The sequence below is a fragment of the Sorex fumeus genome, unplaced genomic scaffold (assembly GCF_029834395.1).
Source record: "Sorex fumeus unplaced genomic scaffold, SorFum_2.1 ptg000131l, whole genome shotgun sequence".
NCBI lineage: Eukaryota > Metazoa > Chordata > Mammalia > Eulipotyphla > Soricidae > Sorex > Sorex fumeus.
This window is the reverse complement of record NW_026606188.1, coordinates 14,237,113-14,257,106: the sequence shown is the minus strand read 5'-3', so window position 1 is coordinate 14,257,106 and position 19,994 is coordinate 14,237,113. Positions and strand designations below refer to the sequence as shown.

The window sequence follows — 19,994 nt, the reverse complement described above, 5'->3', positions numbered from 1 at the left end:
GACTACAATCTGCCTCTTTCCTAACTGGCTCAAAATAGCCCACAGGACCCCACTGCTGGGAAGGACTCTAGACTCGCCTCAAAGTCCCCTCACGCCCACACACAAATTTACACCCACTCTCATATGACATTTCCTCTCTAAAATAATCTTTTTTAACTAAAATTGGGCTAAAGAGTGATTTATTCACAAAGGAGAGAAAAAAAACCATACCAACTATATCCTATCCCAGAAAAATGTTTTAATATCTCTTGTGTACAAACAGGATTTAAGAACATAACTCTAGAGCACCATGCACATGGTAAGATTTATATTTTATTAGAGATTTTATATTACATATTCCCAAAAAGATATAAAATCTTCCAAGAGAAAATATCAAAACCTATTGGTTCCAAGGTAAGCACATAATCAAAATGAAAGCAAAGATTTTCTTCCAGATAAAGGAATGTGAAAACATTTCAGCACAAATACAACAAAGACATAGGAAGGTAATTACAATGTTTTACAACACATTTACAGCATTTTATTTTAAATCAGTATTTGTATAAAAGAAGGATGCTCTGTTCTCAAACAGTGCAGTTGAAAGCCCAAGTGGAAAAAAAATAGAGGAGAGGTTAATGTGCTACTTGGTCAACAGAAATATTTGTGATAATAAATGTAATGAAACCTAAGCAAACAAGTAGGCCACAGAGATCACCACTCCAAGTGTATGGTTTTCAGTGTGAGCTGGAGACACTAAATTATTTAATCAGTTCTTGACCACAACCCAAAGCAAAAGCATCCTCTCTTCATTTCCCTGATTTATCCTAAAAATAAAAAAGCAGAAACTTGCTGGTAAAGAGATTTTCTGCTATAGCTGGTGGCAAACACACACTGATGAAGATCCTGACTGACTAGGGACAGACAGACCCGGCTCAAACAATGTCAAGTGGCAACGTCACTGTTATTGCAGCGATACTGGATTCCAAATGATCAGAACTTCCAGGATGATGAAACATACTCACTTAACCACGGACCATAGGGAATGTCCAGAGGAAAGTTTTATAGTTAAGATGCAAATAGTGATCTTATTCCTGGGATTTGCTTCTGGCAATCCTGACATCTGTAGATGTCCAAGAAAAGGAAGCTTTTTTTCTCTTCTGTAGTTGTTTATTCCCCTCCAAAAGGAGGACAGAAACTTACAGTACATGTTTATTGCATGAAATTATTCCCTTATAATATCTTTATCAACACTGGTATTGTTTCTTTAGTTATTAAAGGCAAAAGAAATCTATAAATTTAATGCAACTTTCCAATAATCTTAGGAGCTGCATCTTGACTGAAAATTCAGATGAGCAGCAGAACACGTATGAAAGACAAGGTGTATAAAGTTCTTCATAAAGATGCTGGAATAAGAGACAGCAGAAATTTGAAAGTCATCTAATACTAAACCTATGGATTAACGGCTAATTTTCTAGAGTCTGTACTTAAAGAATCCTCTTTCAGTTAAAGCTGAAAGTTTGGAATGATACTAATGAAGCTTCTAGTACTATCAGTTAGCAATGATCCCCAACCAATACATCAGAAGAACTGTAATGGCACATAGGTTAGACTTCACTGAGGTCAGCACACAGGGGAGTTCAGAACTCAGGACAAACACACTAAAAAAAATCATGATGGATTACAAAGAAGTGAGTTTCCAGCAGGGTCAAATTTAAAGCATTCTCTCCTTCAGAAACCATGAGGGCTCTGATGTCCCAGAATCCCAGCTTCCAGCTGCCGGCTCCTTGGCAGTAGCTTATCTCATTGATGATATTTTCCTTCCTTGTTTTGTTTTCTGACATCTCAGTACATTCAAATAGTCAAAATGTATACGGTGACATCACTACAAACTTAATGAAACAGATTAGAAGGTGGCCAGCATTGTCAGGTGAAAATGATACAATTTATGTGTCATAGAAAGTACCCAGCCCCCCACTCCTGACAACCCCTCTTGACCCAAACAGTAATATGGACACCGAAGGACTTAACAAGACTTATAAAAAAATAAGGCACATTTATTCTGATATGGTAATTTAAAAATAGAAAACCCCTTCTCAGAACATCTGTATTCAAATGAGCTGTGTAAAAAGACACCATGGGGGTGCCTGGAAGAGGTCTTGGCGCCCGTGGAATCGCTCCTACGGTTTCAGTGGCAATGGAATGAATTGCACCTATCCCATGTGATCAAGTAATGAAAATAGTTCTCTTTTACTACTCTTTAATGATTCAGAATCTGTTACTTCTGGAAATACATACAAAGGGCAGGATGGGGCAAGTGGTATAGTAGAAAAATCAAGTTAGTCCCATAGTAGGGGTGACAGATTGCACTTTTCCACATATTTCGGCACACAAATTTTCCTAACATGTTTGAAAGATTGCAATTATTTTGGCCATTAGCTACTTATTACCCACCAGCTTCTTTATTCCATTTTAGTAAAAAAATGGGAATTTTTAAAAAGCAGTGAAGTATCAGCAACATGACTACTTAGAACAATCTCTTTACAACCTCCAACACAGATATAATTATTGAGCGTTAACCTGAGATACAATCTGTTGAAAGGTTGTCTTTATTCATTTCTTCATCTGTTGCATCGATTCATACTGATGGTGGTTGTTCACGGAGGAAATTGAAAGGAAAAAAACTGGCATAATTATAGCATGGCTTTTTTCTTTTTCTTTCTTACCATATTGGTTGAAAAAAAGGAACAGAATTTCTGTTAATCATAGTAGCCAGAGGCTAAAATAATGCACTTCCTTATTGCATGCCAAATCGAGAAACATCTAAAAGCCAATGCTTCCCAGTCCAGAAAGGAAAGCCAGGTTCACCTCAACCGGATTCGGAATGTGCTGATTTCCATGGGACTTAAGCTGATCTCACTTATGTTGCGGGCGTTGGGAGGGGAGAACATCAAGGATAACGATGAAGGTACGAGACTCTCAACAGTAAACTTGCTGAAAAGGGTCTGGACCACAATCTAAAAAAGTAAATGATAAAAATGAGCATATTTAGTTCAACTGTGAAGAAAGGTCTATAGGTGCATGTGTATGCTCAGGGGTAAGAGGATGGGAAGAGTCCAAGAAGATGTCGGAATTTCCTTCTCAGGAGCAATAGGGGAGACTGAGACACACTTCGTGATTTGCCGCACTCTGGTCACCCGGGGGCTGCATTTTGGAGGATCTGTGCTCTCTTACCCAGACCTGTTTTCCCTTTTCCGCTAGAGCTGAGAGAGCAGGGGGCAGACTCCCCGAAGGACAGAGGCTTATCAAGTCAGAGAGTCCCATGCCCTGCCAGGCTCTTCTGATACCCCCTGGACTTCAAACTCCTTCAAAAATCTCAACAGAACTACTCAGGGCCATGCAGACCCAGACTATCACAATGACAGCACACACTGACCACACAGAGATACCAGTGCTATCTTCATCCTGACTTCATGTTAGTGAGATTAAAACGAAAGAAGCATCAGAGCTCCTCTGTTTGAGTAGCCAGAGCCCCATCAGGGTTCAGCACCCCCCCCCCCCCCATCGGCTGCAGGGAAGTGTTCTCTGTGGCAAGCTGCTCCAAGGGTGTTAGAGCAACAAATAGGTTCCCGTAGCCTTGGGGAAGCAGGAAAATTTGTTTGTTGACTTAAAGAAAGGTTGATTTCCAGGGCCATGTTGAGTGATTTTTCTTTTTCCCCTAACAGTGGGTAGAATACCAAGAAGGCTTGGAGACCTCTGGGTGAGACCAGGGCAAGCTGAGGCCCAGTGAGGCCGGGGCTGGATCCCACCACTTCTCAGGTGGTACTGTCAACCTAAACAAGCCCAGGAGAGGTGGGCAGTCTGGTGAGTGAAGGCCAGAGAGTTTGTCCCACCTCAGAGTGAACTCGCAGGAAGTTCCCCCGGGAGCAACTGACTGGAGAAGTCCAGCTGCCCATGGTCCTACTGTTGGGCTACTATGAAACTAGCTGTGGCCAGCATTGCTGGGGTGGCCCCTGCTGACTTCTATCGCAGCCGAGGGCACGGGGTGGGGTAGGCTGATCTCTCAACCCGTCCGACTCACACCGAGGGAGTTTGTGGGCTGCAGTCCCCCAGCAGAGGACACTGCATCCTGAGAGGCACTTTCTCAGGAATGGAGAGCACTCCCCTGCATAGGAGGGCCCTGGGCAGAGAGCAATGGCAGTGTCTCCTGGTCCTGTCTGACAGGGGCAGGGTAGTACAGCCCCGGGAGTGGCAAGTGGGCTCACCTTGCCCTTGCTGGTGGAGCATGACAGCCCTGTGTTCTTGCTGGAGAAGCGGCAGTCGAAGCCCCTCCTGTGCAGGATCAAAGCTGCCTCATCGGGGTGCTGGCCGTCACCCTGCAATGGAAGGGCATGGGGTTAGGGCAGACATGGAAACCCACACACGCTACCGGCTTGGTGACCTCCTCCCCAGACCACAAACGTCTCCTGGAGCCATGTGAGAGCCCCTCATGGTGCCCAGGAAGGGTCCTATCATGTCATCTGATGCCTTGGTCATTTCCTCCACAGGCCCCCAAGACCAGGGCTACTGTGTCCATACACTACCTACTACATCATCACATAAAGCACTGCATTTTTCTCCATTTTCTTTCCAGTTTATTCATCAGCTGAATAAACTGCAGCTCTATTTAGTCTTCATCTGGTCAATGATGATGTATCACCCACCTTAAAATGAGAACATGCTCCTTTATTGAACACTAATTTTTGCTAATTGCATTAACATTTTTAATCAGCAATGTATTGGTTCATTATTTCTACAGAAGACATGTACATTAGTTAGGCTTATCACTTTGCTAGGCCAACCACATTTCTTAGCTCGATGTATCCCTGGGATCTGTTACAGAGGCTACTCCTAGGAGGGCGACAAGGGAAAGACTGCACGTGGCACCAGTCACAGGCCATGTACACTTTCCTGTGCCAACAGGTCTCACACCCATTTAAGTTATGGTCTCATAAAAGGTTCAAGTCTTTGAACTTTTAAAGTGATAATTATTTTATTAAAATTTATGTTTCCTAGAGTGGGAAGACAGATATGGCAAGGAAAAAAACAATAAGCTAAGTAAAGTGAAAATCTCCAGGAGAGGCAGTGGGAGCTGAGAGGCATGCCAGCGGCAGAGCCCATGTTTCATGTGTCTAGGGCACTGCAGAGCAGCAAGGAGGCTCGGGTGTTCAGTGAGCAGCTGGGTGCTGCCTTCACTGACAGTATGATGAAAATGATCCCCCTTTCCTTCTGTGGCCACAGACTCAAATCTAGCCCAATTCTGGATCATCCTCACTTGGGGACAGGATTTAATGCATCTGAGATGCCTTTTCTGAAGTGCTGCCAGCATGCCCACTGCTGATTTGATTTTAATGTGCCTGAACAATTTAGAGCTGTCTTCACCTTAGATTCTTGGCTGGAATCACCTGTTTTTTATGATATTTCACACTGATAAAGCTAAGATTTTGTTTGAAGGGAGAGAAAAATGTCATTTACAAAATCTGGCTCATCTCAGGACCACATGATATACATAGCAAGATGAAATCCTGATAAAATTTCTAATGAAATTTCAATAAATTTCATAGAGTACTCAAACAGTACAACTACACATATAAGAAAACACTTCATTTATTACAGATATAAGATCTTTCAAAAGAAAAAGAGAACAGTCCCAGGTCATATGTGAATGCGTGAAGAGTCACTGACTCTAAAGAGTCACTGTCTCTTTCTAAATATCAGTTTGTCCGTTAAATGGAATTAATCCATGTCTATCTTCTTCATGGAGTTGTGGTATGGGGTAACTGTCGAAAATTACTATACCAGGTAGCTTAGCTAGCAGGATAGAAAAAGCTAGTACTGAAGCTATAGATGTTTTATTTCTGGGGCCATATCCAGTGTGCTCAGGACTTACTAATAGCTGCACTCCTGGTGGGGACTGGGGGACCAAATGTGCTGACAGGAACTGGACTTCAGGCCAGTCAAGTGCAAGGTAAGCGCCTACCCACTGTACTGTCTCTCCAGCTCTGAGATATGGATGTTTTAGAACCTGGACTGGGAGGCAGCCTGATACGTGGATTTTAACTGCAATTTATTGGCTGCTAATTAGGTTATCCTTTACTAGAAGATGGAGACAAAATCTAATGAAATAGTGTAATCAGGTCTGAGGCATAAAGTAGCACTGTAGCACTGTCCTCCCGTTGTTCGATTTGCTCAAGTGGCCACCAGTAACGTCTGCATTGTAAAACTTGTTACTGTTTTTGGTATATCGAATACACCATGGGGAGCTTGCCAGGCTCTGCTGTGTGGGTGAGACTCTCTTGGTAGCTTACCAGGCTCTATGAGAGGAACAGAGGACTCAAACCCAGGTCGGTCACGTGCAAGGCAAACCCTACCTGCTTTGCTATCTCTCCAGCCTTAGAGCCATAAAGTAATATAAGAATAGTGTCCAGCACGTGGAAAGTATCATGTTAATGAAATGAGTCAGAAAGAGAGGGATAGACATAGAAAGATTACACTCATCTGTGGAATATAAAGTAACAGAATGGGAGACTAACACCCAAGAATAGTAGAGATAAGGACCAGGAGGTTTATTCCATGGCTTGGAAGCTGGCCTCACATACTGGGGGGAAAGGCTGCTCAGATAGAGAAGGGAACATCAAGTAAAGGGTGTTTGGAGGATCTGCTCAGGATGGGAGGTGCGTGCCAAATGTAGACTATAGACCAAACACAATGGCCACTCAATGCCTCTACTGCAAATCACAACACCCAAAAGAAGAGAGAGAACAAAAGGGAATGCCCTGCCACAGAGGCGAGGTGGGGTGTGTGTGGGGGGGAACAGGGTGGGGATAGTGAGAGGGGATACTGGGATCATTGGTGGTGGAGAATGGGCACTGGTGGAGTGATGGGTACTCGATCATTGTATGACTGAAAAGTAACCATGAAAGTTTGTAAGTATGTAACTGTACCTCACGGTGACTCACTATTAATAAACAAATAAATAAATAATAATAAAAAAGAATAGTGTCTAGTGCTTAAAGTCCTCAGTATGTTATCTATTATTATTTCTATAATCCCTTAGATTATATTCATAATAGCTAGAGATTTAATGATACTCAGATTCAATTTATTAACTTCCTTTACTGACATAACTTTGTAGCAAAGGAATCAGAAAACAAAAAAATCAGGTGTCTACAATTCACCTCAGTATCATAACAACACTTTAATTCAGATACCCAGATTATACTGTTAATGAGACACTTTGAAAAGTACCTATCACAATTAACCTTGAGAGCTCCAGCAGTTTAACTCACAGGTCACAACTCCCCACCCTACTGTCTCCTTTTCAGAATATTTTACTCCATGTTTTCCTGGAAGTCTATTTTCTTCAAACAGGAAATGCCCCCCTCAACTGCACCCAAGGCTACAATCACCTCTTAGGGTCAGTTTAGCACCCACATAGGACTGTATTCAATCATCTATACAAAATATAACAACTGCTGTTACAACTACCACTACATATTTGCTCCTGCAATAATGAGTAAAAGGTTTACAGCAACCTACAGGTGACCAGAAAAAGTGAGATAAGAAACACCTTTGGAATTTACTGTCCTTACATTTTATCAGAAGTAGAAATAAATGAAACAAAAGAAGAATAAAACCATACAAATTACTTTTCACTAAAAGCAAAAAGTTATACTTTCTCTGAAAGCACACTTTCCTAAGGACTAGAACACCAACTGAAACAGTAATCATCTCCTCCAAGTTTAAAAAAAAAATCAAATATTCATGAAAGTATCAGTTTTCAAGCAAAAATACCTGAGGCAAAGCGGTTTTTCACTTTCAAAGTCTGTCTAGACATTTTATTTCCAGAAAACTGTTTTTCCAAGTAGGGAAACTGTGAATTTAACTTAAGTACGCATGCAGGAAAACAGATAACCTTCAAGTAGTCACAGTTAATACTATAGGAGAGTAAATAGATTTTTCAAAGATTTATATTCATTACTGCATTAATAGTATCTGCACTTAGAAAAGAGGGACAGGACAGAGGTAAGAAAATTCACAAACTTTGACACTGTACCGAGCCTTGTGCTGCATGACCTTCAAATTAAGCATCTCTGTAAAACGCAAAATGAGATTGGAGTTTAACTCTGCAGTAGGACTAAGCAGAACCCATATCTAAGGATAAACCCACACCCAGTTCATAGTCTACATGGAGCAAGGGAAGGATTTCTCCAGGCACTGGGTGGAGGATGAGGAAGAGATATGGATTCACAGAATGAAGCCAACAGAGCTAGGCTAGCAAGGTGAAAGTCACCACAAAATAGTTATGAGACAGGCACTAATGATATCACGTAACTGCTAAAAATCCAGGGACTGAGGTGAGATGCATGGAGAGCACCTCAGAGGATCAAGGGCCAATGACAATGACGGTAACAGTAACTGCTGATAAGACTTATTGAACACTTGGGGGGGGACTCATTTTGATCTCATAGTACCCCTTGACAAAGCTAGTGGGCAGACGACTTGTAAGATGATATTCAAATGTACGGACATCCCATGCATGCATCACATGCATCGTCTCGCACCCTTCAATAGGAATCATGGCCAACAATGCCAACGACCAGGCATCAATGCCCTTGGACTCCGCCTTCTGCAGTCTGAGCAGAGAATGCCATGATTCCACTGGTCCCCAATGATCTCAGCTGGCTGAACAAGATCAATAGAGTGAACAAGAAACAGGAGTGTCTCCCAAGGTTAATGTGCAGTGAATAACTTGGGATCTTATAAACTGGAAGTCTGTGGTGAGAGTCTGGAAGTCTGCACTCTATTAAGCTCCCTGGAGACCCCAATGTTGCCTGTCCAAAAGGCTGTCCCAGGGCTGAGGGTACAGCAGAGCAGTAGGGCACTTTTCTTCGTGTGAGAGGCACTAGGCTTGATTCCTGGAGCAACAAATATAACAAAATGCTGCTCCCATCATCTGAAGAGGCTCCTTCTTTTAATCATCAAGATCTCAATATTCTGGAAATGACAGCCTCTGAAGGAAGAAAGAGCAGATAGAGAAACAATCCATCAAAATATACCAAATATGGGTAGAATTGCCTAGAAGGCAAGCAGAGACACAGGGTTGTTACCTGAGGAGGAGAGAGGGTTGTGAGGAATGTCATGGGAGCCCACCTAAGGTATCAGGGGCTTCCACGCGTGGCAGAGAAATGGATAACAAGAGGAGGAGGGGAGGGCCCAAAATCCCAAGGGCGTGACACACCATCATCATTGGTGCATGTAAAGAGCCTATTTTTAATTAGTTTATAAAAGTATTTCAGCAAGGATAGTGATGAACTGCAACATAAATAACTCGAGATTTGGTGAAACATGGTCATAGAGTAGGTGGGGAAGGACCAGAATGTAAGGGTTAGGGGTAGATAGTCTTATGATGGGAACAGCACCAGAACTTCCATAGTAAGAAGGGTGAGGCTTATACACACAGAGAGAAAAGAAGCTGTATTCTAGAAACATGGGTAGTTTTGTAAAAGAAAACGTAAAAATTAAAAAAAAATATATATATTTTCCATCAATAGTTGGTGATTATTACTAAGTAGACCAGAGAAAAACAGGCAGCATATTCCCAACATTTTTGGCACGACTGCTTTCCCTCTTATCCCATGCAAGAGACAGAATAAGGTTCTGAGAAAGGGTCTTGAGTCAGATATGCCAGACAGCCTCCCAGAGCCACCACTAAATGGTTGTGAACTGAAAAATTTATCTATTATCTTCCAAGATGCAGTGCCTTTCTTCACAGTGCTGCAAGAGCAAATGAGGTATCAAGCATAATGACCCCCACATTTCTGAAAATTCTAAGGAACTGGCAATTAAGTATATCAGAAGTACAAGTGAAAGTGACATCAAGATTTGCTTTGTCAATAAACACTCATCTCCAATGGCTATTCGAAAAAAGTGCTACTCTGTTTTCCCCAGTGTTAGTAACACTAGTTCTGCAAAATAGATGCTATCAAAATGCTTTAAAAGCATTTACTCACTTAGACCTTGAACATCTCTAAAATGGGAACTATTATCACCTCCATGTTAATAATCAGGAAAGTGAGACTTGTTCCAAATCACCTGGTCATCCAATAGAGGGAATATTGGATGAGCATGATATGATGGTTGACATCTTCAGCCCCTGCATGGCCCCTCACAAAACCTCCTGAACCAATGAATCCTTTTTCCATGAGGACTCAGGTGGGCTGGGGTGCAGGTGAGCAGGGCAGGTTTGCCTCACAACCTTTAGAGAAATGTCAGGCAGGAAGAGAGATATGCCCTGTCACGTCAGGTGAGCCTCAGATGCATTTCTCATGCATCTGTTAGGCAGTGCTTAGAATTTTTTTGGTTTTGGGGTCACACCTGGCAATGCTCAGGGGATTCTCCTGGCTCTTCACTAAGGGAAAACTTCTGGCAGGGTTCAGGCACCATATGGGGTGCCAAGAATTGAACCTGGGTCCACCACGTGCACGGCAAAGGCCCTACCCGCTGTACTATCTCTCTGGCCCGGTCAGGAGGATGTTTCCTTAACCATAGGCCAGTGTAGATGTCTCATATTTTCTGGAGCTTACCTCTGCATGCTGAAGTCAAGAAAGACAGAAAAATTATTTCAATTAAAAAAATACATTGCAACCTTCAAATGCAGAACTCATTATTGTAGAATACAAGATGCCAACACATGAAAACGGAACAATCTAAAATGCACTGGTCTGGCTTCTGGACGTCTTCTGAATGGCCCAATCAATCTCCTCAAATGATTGCTAAGTTTTTAAACAATAAAAATGTGTGCTAAGTGCGGAAAAGGAAGTTCAAGACTAAGATGCTTGCTTTAAGTGACCCCATCACTGCATGTTGGCTCTCAACAGAGACAGGTGTGAGCCCTGAGAGAGCAGGTGTGACCCCCAAACCAAAACAAAACAATAAAAATATGCCAAGAGTCAAAAGGTAATGAGGAAGTGGCAACAACTGACACAGCAATATAAGCCATTCCGAGATTCAGTATTGAACATGGGCCAGTATAATAGTTATCTGGGGTATCAATATTTGTTGGATTTTTCCTTCCTGGATGAACCTCTACACTATTAAACTGGTCTCTCTTTTTTCTTTTCTTTTTTTTTTTTAATGTAGGAGTACTGGTATTTATTCAGTCATTGATTAAACTCATTGAATTGGGCATGAACTCCACATTACTTTTTAAAATTTTTTTAAACTGAATATTCGCGAGATAGACCATTATAAAGCTGTTCATAATTGGGTTTCAGTCATACAATGATCCTGCACCCATCCCTCCAACCAGTGCACATTTCCCTAATACCATCCCCCGAGACCCCACCCTCCCACCCCCAGCCTCCCTCTATGGGAGGCACTTTCATTCTTGCTCTCTCTCTCCTTTTTCTTTTGTGCATTACGGTTTGCAATACAGGTGCTAAGAGGTCATGGTGTTTGTTAAGGGCGTTTGGTATATTTATCAGGAATGGTAAGGCTCGTGTAGCTTTTCAATTGTGTGGCCACTTTGAGGTGTGGATGTGACTGCCAATGCTTCCAGAAGTACAGGGAGTTGGGGGAAGGTAGTCCATCCCGACCCCGAGAAAGCCTGGAGATTCAGTCACAAAACCCACATACCCAAATTTTCAGCAGATTATAATCTTGGTGAGGTCCGACCTGAGATGGTAGAGTCAGGCCGGGGATATGGAAGCGATTTTGGATTGTGGAAGCAAGCGGCTGCCAGGGACTCTGCTTGGGCGGGCCCTTGGCCAACCCACCCCCCTCCGATTTACCCTGCTCTGTTCAGCAATGTGAAGATCCGCGATTAACTGCGGCTTTTGATCTCTTTCGAGATTTATTTATGGGTCTCAGAAATAAGGCCAATAAATGAGCTTGTATAGCTGAGCCGGAGGTGGTTTGTGGGTGTGGCTCCCACATACCTGACTTCTGGCTATTTAATTTCTTGGAAAACATGGTCATGAGTTGTTGGGTTTTGGCCAGAGGCACAGCAGCCGTTTTGGGGTATCAGGAAGCCTGAAGGCACCATCAGTGCCGATGCACTTGCTCTACAACAGCACTGAAAGTGCCTTCAGGTTGTACAGATTGACTTGGTGGTGGTACCATACCCCCTTAAGCTGGCCTTTATCCCCTCTGCTAAACCCCTATCTATACCTCAGTTGCTATATACTATAAATGTCATCAGGGTAACAACATGTTAACTAAGCTTGTGCGCTCTCTATCTCTCTGTCTCTGTCTCTCTCCCTCTCCTCTCTCCCTCTCTCTTCCTTTCTCTCTCCCTCCTCCCTCCTTTTTCTCTGTGTTTCTGGTCTACATCTGGCAATGCTGAGGAGTTATCCCGGGCTCTGCATTCAGGGATCACTGCAAGCAGGGCACTGGGGACATTATGGCATGCCAGAGATGGGAAGTGGGTGACTACATGTAGGGCAAATGCCCTGACCATTGTACTACTGCTTTGGCCTCATTCTTCCTTTCCTTAAAATTCAATTTTATTACAGTTTGGGTAAGATTTTTACATTATTGTCAAAGTATATGGGATTATGTACAAAGTCACTGTACCCCATGCCACCAAAATGCCCATAACCCTCCACCACTAGCCCCATGTCACTTCAAGTCTGGTCCTCATCTCCCTAACTATCCACACAGGACTTATTAATCATCAAGGGCTTGTTATTCTTTCTTTTCTTTTTGTTTCTGGGTCTCACATGGAAGTGCTCAGGGCTTACTTACTCTTGGCTCTGCATTCAGGCTTCACTCCTGGTGGGCTTAGAGACCTTATGAGGTGTCACAGACTGAATCCAGGTCAGGTGAGTGCACAGCAAGCATACTACTGCTTTAGCCCTGGCTTCTTATTCTTCAATACTATCTTTTTCCTCCTCTTATATTACTATAGCTCAAAGATTAGTGAGCTCATCCATAATTTGTACTCCCTGACATCTCTTAACATGACGTTCTCCAGTTCTGTCTATGCTGCCGCAAACTGTATGACTACATCTCCTCTTAGCTGCACGTACCCAAACCAAAGCTTCTTCACCTACTCACCTGTGGCTGGGCATTTAGGTCATTTCCATAGTATGGCTACTGTACAAAGTACTGCAGTGATATGGACATGAACACCTTCCTGTGGGGTGTGTGTGTGGGGGGGGAGGGGGGGTTCAGGGCACACCTAGTGGTACTCATGGCTTACTCTTGCCTCTGTGCTCAGGGATCAATCCTGGCAGTGCCTGGAGGACTATATAAAGTACTGGGATCAAATCCAGGTCATCCGTGTAAAAAGCAAATGTACTGCTCACTGTACTATTTCCCTGGCCCCTGCATATATCTTTTTTTATCTAATGTTTTTGTGTTTTGCGGGAGATGCAAGAACTGGAATCACTGGGTCAAATGAAATTTTTAGTTGTATTTTTTTTTATGAAAAATCTCTTACTGCTCTCCAAGCAGCCAAACCAGATGATGTTCCCACCTGCAGGGGATGAAGATTCCTTTTTTTCCACATCCCCACCAACACCAACAGTTTTTGGTCTTTCTGATATATGGCATTCTCATTAGTGAGATGACATCTCACCATTGGACTGATTTGCATTTCTCTGATAATAAGGTGACAATGAGCACTTTTCCAGATGTCTATTTGCCATCCTTATGTATTATTGGCAGAAGTAACTTTTCATTTCCTCTCCCCATTGTTTGATGGGTTATTAAATTTTTTTTTTGTTAAGCTTTGTGAATGCCTTATATAGTTTGGATATTAGCCCTTTATCTGATGTACTTGTGCAAATATCTTTGCCCTTCAGTGGAGTGTCTTTAGCTTTTCTTTCACCATTTTAACTTGATATAGTCCCATTTTTTGTTGTTGTTATTTTGTTGTTGTTGTCTTTTTCTCTGGAGTCAAATCACTGAAGATAACTCTGAGGTCCATATCCTGTACAGTTTTGCCTATGCTTTTTTCTCAGCATATTGATGGATTCTGGCCTAATCTTGAGATCATAAACTCACTGTGAGTAAATTTAGTGAATGGCATAAGATGTGGTTTGAATTTCAGCTTTTAAGATGTGACAATTCAGATTTCCCAGCACCATTTGTCGAAAAGGTTTTCCTTGCTCCACTTCAAGACCAAGATATTCTGTCCCCAAACCTAAGGGTTTACGACTCATTCTCAATTTTGTTCCACTGGTCTGAGAGCCTATCTTTGTTCCACAATTCTGATTACTTTGTAGTGTAATTTAGCTGCAATTTTGATTACTTTAGAGTATAATTTAAAGTCATGAAATGCAATACTTCCCATCTTCTTATTTTCTTAGAATAGTTTTTGCTATTTGGAGAGTTTTATGATTTCATACAAATTTTAGTAGCTTGTTCTAAATCCTTAAAGGATGTCATCATGGTTTTATGGGAGTTTTATTGAATCTGTGTAATGTTTGGGTAGGAGGGACATAGGAACAACATTGTTTCTTATAAGCCAGAGACACATTCTGTATTTCCATTTCCTGCTGTCCTCTTCTATTTCCTTCACGAGTAACGTATAATGTATGATGCAGAAGTCCTTCATTCATTGCATATATAAATGCAAACTTTCTGTGTGTGTGTGTGTGTGTGTGCATGTGTGTGTAGGTGCGTACTGATTTTGTAGCTAGCTATTTTGTTGTACTTATTTAAAAGTTTTATGAACTTTCTAGTAAAATGTTTAGAAATTCGTTGATCATGTCATTTGAGAAGTCCTTATTGGAGGAAGCTGTGGAGCAGATTCCTTAAGGTACACTTGGCGCAAACACTTGTGTGGGCAGCATTATTCTTCTGCTCCTGTAGCCTACTTCTTTCCTTTATGCTTCCTGTGTACAACAAAACACAGTCACTACACGTGATGAGCAGACCAGCAGTGAAGAACTTTGAAAGTACACGGTGATATCTCAGCATGGATCCAGGTCCTGCATTATTTTCAACTATGGCCAGAGTCTTTGTAATTTTCCCAACTCTGGAAACTCCTTTGACATGAGCGCTCAGCTCCTCCTGTGCTGAAAAGCTTTTCAGCCTGATGAAAGCTGGTCTGGAGGTGTGGAGGGCACAGCCAAGCAGACTGTGTTCTTCTTTTGTTGATATATTGTATTACATTTATTGATCTATGTATAATGAACCATCCTTGCATTGCTTGAATGAATCCCATTTGAGCACTGATGTTCACAACAGATATCAGTCTGTAATTTTATCAGTTATACATCTGTCTGTCTTGGGGATTAGGGTAATGTTGATTCATGGCAAAAGTTACAATTTTGATCCATCTAGTTAGAACTAATAAACAAGTGCTGAGGGACACAGAACAAAGTCTTTGATGTTTTGTTAAAACTTATTAGTGAGCCTAGATGGACCATTAGTTTTCATCTTTGGGAGATTTTAGGTTTGTTTTGTTTTGGGGTCACATCTGGCAATACCCAGGGGTTACTCCTGGCTCAGCACTCAGGAAATTACTCCTGGGGAATACTTACTTGGGGGATCATACAGGGTGCTAGGATCAAATCCCAGCATAAACTCTACCCACTATACTATCATTATGGCCCCACTTAGGAAGATTTTTAATAACATGATTGGTCTCATCAGGTTTAGTACTTATTTCCTTATTAATCTTGGGATGTTATGTGATTCTAAGAACTCATCCATTTCTTTCAGGTTCTCCAGCATAGTGGCATGGAGTTGTCTGTAGAACCATTTTATGATGACTACTATTTCTGAGGTATCTACTATAATTTGTCCCCTTTCATCTCGGTTGAATTTCCTCACCTTTTGTTTGTGCATCTAGCTAATGGTGTGAACATCTTACCTTTTGTTTGTGCATCTAGCTAATGGTGTGAACATCTTGCTTATTAGTCTTTCATAAAATCAGCTCTGGTTTCCTTGCCCTTGTGTAGTTTTCTTGTCTTGATTTCTGCTCTAGTTTTTATTATTGCCCTTCTCCTATTTACTTTTGAATCCATAGCTGTTCTGTGTTGTTCTCTATCTGATTTCTCAAGATTAAGTCATTAGTATGAGCTTTACCTTCTACTCCGATATACAGAATGCTGTACTGCGATAAACTTCCCACTCAGTGCTGAATTTTCCTGTATCTCAGGGTTTTTTTTTTTTCTTTCAACCCTGGGTTCTTATAGTTTGTCTTCATTTTCTTTTTCTCCTCTTTGATCCAATTGCATTTAAGTATGCTGTTCAGCTGCAAGTGTTGGTGCTTGCTCCTACTTTCTCTTTATTGTTAACTTCTACCTTCACGGCACACTGACATGAAGACGTTTGAGCTGTGAATCAGCATGTACTCTCCCCTAGAGAATACCGTGTGGTGTGTCTCTGCATGTGCTCTAATCTAGAGAAAACCGTGTCATGTATTGGACCTTTTATGGTGGGAGAGGGGAATCTGTTTATGTCTAAGTTCCAATTCTTTTGCTTTTTCACTATGGCTCTTGTTTGTATTAATGTTCTTTCTGGTTGATCTGTCTCATGCTGAGAGTGGGGTATTAAAGCTGCCCACTTCTACTGGGCTGCCACCCATGTGTCTCCACAGGTTGTGATTAGCAGCTGCATGGCAAAGTTTGCTGCCCCAACAAAGACGTATGTTGCTAAGAACTTAACCAGTGTATAATGTCCATCTGTATCCCTGACTATTTTTTCTATCTTGAAAGCTTTTTGGTTTGATAAAAGTATTTCTGTCCCAACTTCCTGCAGCTTACTGCTCTGGGCTGTTCTCCATATCCTCACTCCCAGCCTGTGTTGAGTGGGACAGTTCCACTGCCTCTCTTCAAAGTAACAGGGTTGACTTTGTTTCTTGATCCATCTAGCCATTCTGGGAGATTTCAGTCCACTGATATTAACGGACATTATTGAAATGAAGGAATTTGCTGCCCTCTGCTAGGGGTTTTGTTTCTCAGGCTGCTTTACCCTTGCGTCTACTATATGAGACCATTCACTATCCCTGTCAGAGGTGGTTTACATTTATGAATGTCTTCAAGTGCTGTTTTCTGAAGAACGTTTTTGCCCCTCCTTCAACTTTCAGTGATTACCTTGCGAGGCAGAGGATTCTTGGTTGGAGATTCTTTTCATTCAAAACTTTCTATGTACAATTTCATTCTCCTTTGACTTATAGAGTTTCAGCAGAGAGATCTGCTGTGAACCTTACACTTCCACCACTGTATTTGACGTTTTTCTTTCTTCACGCTTTAAGAAGTTCTATCTTTGGTTCTTGTTTTTTGATTACAGTGTGTCTTGGTGGTAACTGAATTTACTTTCACACTTTTTGGGCTTCTTGGACCAGTGCTCCAATCTTTCATACAGAGAAAGTTCTCACCTACTATTCCTTTGATAAGCAGTTCATCCTCCTTTTTCTTTCTTCTTCTTCTGGAATGCCTTATGATTCTGTGGTTGGTACTTTTGAGTATTCTCAATAGTATTGCATGTCTCTTCATTTTCCCTCATTCTCATTTCTCACTGCCAGTACTTGATTGCTGTAGCTGTTTACGCTAACTTTAAGTTCAATGATTAGATTTTCAGCTTCATCCATTTTTTCTGCTGAAACCCAATAACAGTATTCTTTAGCTCCTTTATTTCTCTTTGAATAAGGTCTTTCATTTTTTCCACCAGGCTTTCTTCAAGTCCACTGATTCTTTGTTCCAATGACTTTTTCAGATTCTTAAACACCAATATGATTGACATTCTCAAGTCCCCTCAGGTCAAAAAGATCTGAGACCTTTGGGGTGACTGCAAAGATGCCTGTCCCCCTCTGCTGACACAGCCCTTTGAGTTTATTCACTGTTCCGGGTGTGGTGTTGTTGGGAGGCTACAGCTGCTGCCCTTACTCCACCCGTGCCTCCCTCCCCTGTGGGTGAGATGACTCCCTCCCCACGCCCTGGCTGTGCTTGGGTCGCTGTGAGCTGGGAGAAGGCTGCCTAGCACTTTTCAAAGAGCTTTCCTAGCACTATTCTATCTGCTCCTCACAAATGACCCAAACAAGGTCCATCTGGGATCAGTCCCCTTTGATAAATGGCGCTCAGTCAGCATTCACTCACTTCTCTACGGCAGTGAAATGGGTGTTATCTGTCCAAAGGTAAGAGAGCAACGGGAAGCCAGATGGCAAGTAAGTGGAGGCAAACTGCTCACAAATGTGCCCTCGCAGTGGGGAATGGAAGTTTCCTGCTCTGGTTTTTGGACCACATATGGCAGTGGTCGGGGTTCAGTACTTGGATGTCACTCCTGGTGATGCTTGGGGACCATACAGTGCTGGGAACTGAGCCCGGTCATTTCTCAGAGCTTCTCTGCACTCAGGGATCAATACTGGTGGCACTGGGAGGACTGTACAGGATGCTAGGGATCAAACCTGGGCTGGGACAGTGCCCTATCCACTATGCTATCTCTCAAGTATGTCTTAACTCCTGTGCTATTCTTTTGCCCCAGGATGCTTTCATTCTTAATGTATCTCCTGCCTCCAGGCCTTCATACTTGGCTCTTAACACCTACTGAAACAGATGCCTCCCAAATCTGCATATCATTCCTTTTCTCTGACTTCCAACAGAGTTTTTCTCATTATCATCCTTTCTGCTGGGCTCTCTACAACCACTTCATTCAAATTTTATTACCTTCTGGAAATGCTCTTCTCTATTTGCTTCTCTTTAACAATTACCACCACTATGTAATACATATCTTAAAATTCTACATTTCTCTTGTTTTTTTTTCTTCTTTAAATATCCTCCTCCTCCCACTCAAATCTAAGATTCAAAAAGGCAGGGACTTTTGACTGATTCCCAACACTATCCCTTGTGTTGTCAGCAGTAGCTTCGTATCTGCAGCAGGAAACAGGTCCTGCAGGCTTACCCACACCATCAAAAGAGACTTCTGACAGAGAGGCAGTCACAAAAGCTAAGGTTTGACTATACTTAATATTATAAGCCACATATATTTCCTACAACCAGGCATTTAAAGTCCTTTATCTTGAACACAGAATTTTAAATCCCTAAATGTCAAAATCTGTAGGTATTTATCCTTACTTGATTTGGTTTTGCTATACCCCTTCATTTTTTTAAAAATTTAATTTAATTTATTCATTTATTAATTAAACACTACGAGGTACAGTTGTAGACTTACAAACTTTCGTGCTTGGATTTCAGTTATACAATGATCGAGTACCCATCCCTCCACCAGTGCTCATTCTCTACCACCAATGATCCTAGTAGCCCTCCCACCCCCACACCCCATCCCCCACACCACCCCACCCTGCCTCTGTGGCAGAGCATTCCCTTTTGCTCACTCTTTCCTTCAGGGTCTTGTAGTTTGCAATAGAGTATACCTCTTCATTCTTAAACTAAACATACTTCTCCTCTTATGCAGTCTTCAAATATGAATATTTTCTTTTTTTTCATACTCAGACATTGTAAGATATCCCACAGAATCAAGAAACACACACTCTTTCCAGCTAAGTACATGTCAAGTCACAGTATCAAAATAACTCCACAAAACTTGAAAAATGAAGCCAAATGTCCAGTCTTTATTCTTTTCAAATGCACTTTGACTTTAAATGTAGGCATCTATGTCAATGAAAAACCATTAAAATTTTATACCCAATAAAACCTCTTGCCCTTCCTCTATTATCATCTAGTTCCCTTCTCAAAGTAAAAGTTTGGGCTGCTGTAATTGTCAAGAAAAAGAAACAGACAAACAAACAAACAAAAAAACAAAGTTTCTGAAACTGAAATAACTGAATGCTCTGCTTTCTATTTTTCTAGTTCCTGAGAAACACTAGATAGCAAAAATAAAAAGGTAAAAAAAAGGTAAAGGCCCTCCCGTTGATCGTCAATTTGCTCGAGCGGGCCCAGTAACGTCTCCATTGGAGACTTTTGTTGTTACTGTGTCTGGCATATCGAATACTCTCGGTAGTTTGCCGGGCTCTCGGAGAGCAAAAATAAAGAAAAAAAAATGTCCCCAGAGCTAATCTGCAGAGG

At 41.8% G+C, this 19,994-nt stretch overlaps 1 protein-coding gene across 1 annotated transcript in view; it reads right to left on the bottom strand.

The window, feature by feature from the left end:
- Nucleotides 1-292: 292 nt before the first annotated feature.
- The window catches only part of MAN2A1 (mannosidase alpha class 2A member 1), a 205,571-nt gene continuing 185,869 nt past the window's right edge, over nucleotides 293-19,994 (bottom strand). The window contains exons 21-22 of the mRNA XM_056139074.1: nucleotides 4,242-4,352; nucleotides 293-2,993 (exon numbers count right to left, since the gene is read on the bottom strand). Of these exons, the coding sequence (XP_055995049.1) occupies nucleotides 2,841-2,993; nucleotides 4,242-4,352 (264 nt within the window). The 3' untranslated portion in view covers nucleotides 293-2,840. The remainder of the gene's footprint in view (nucleotides 2,994-4,241; nucleotides 4,353-19,994) is intronic.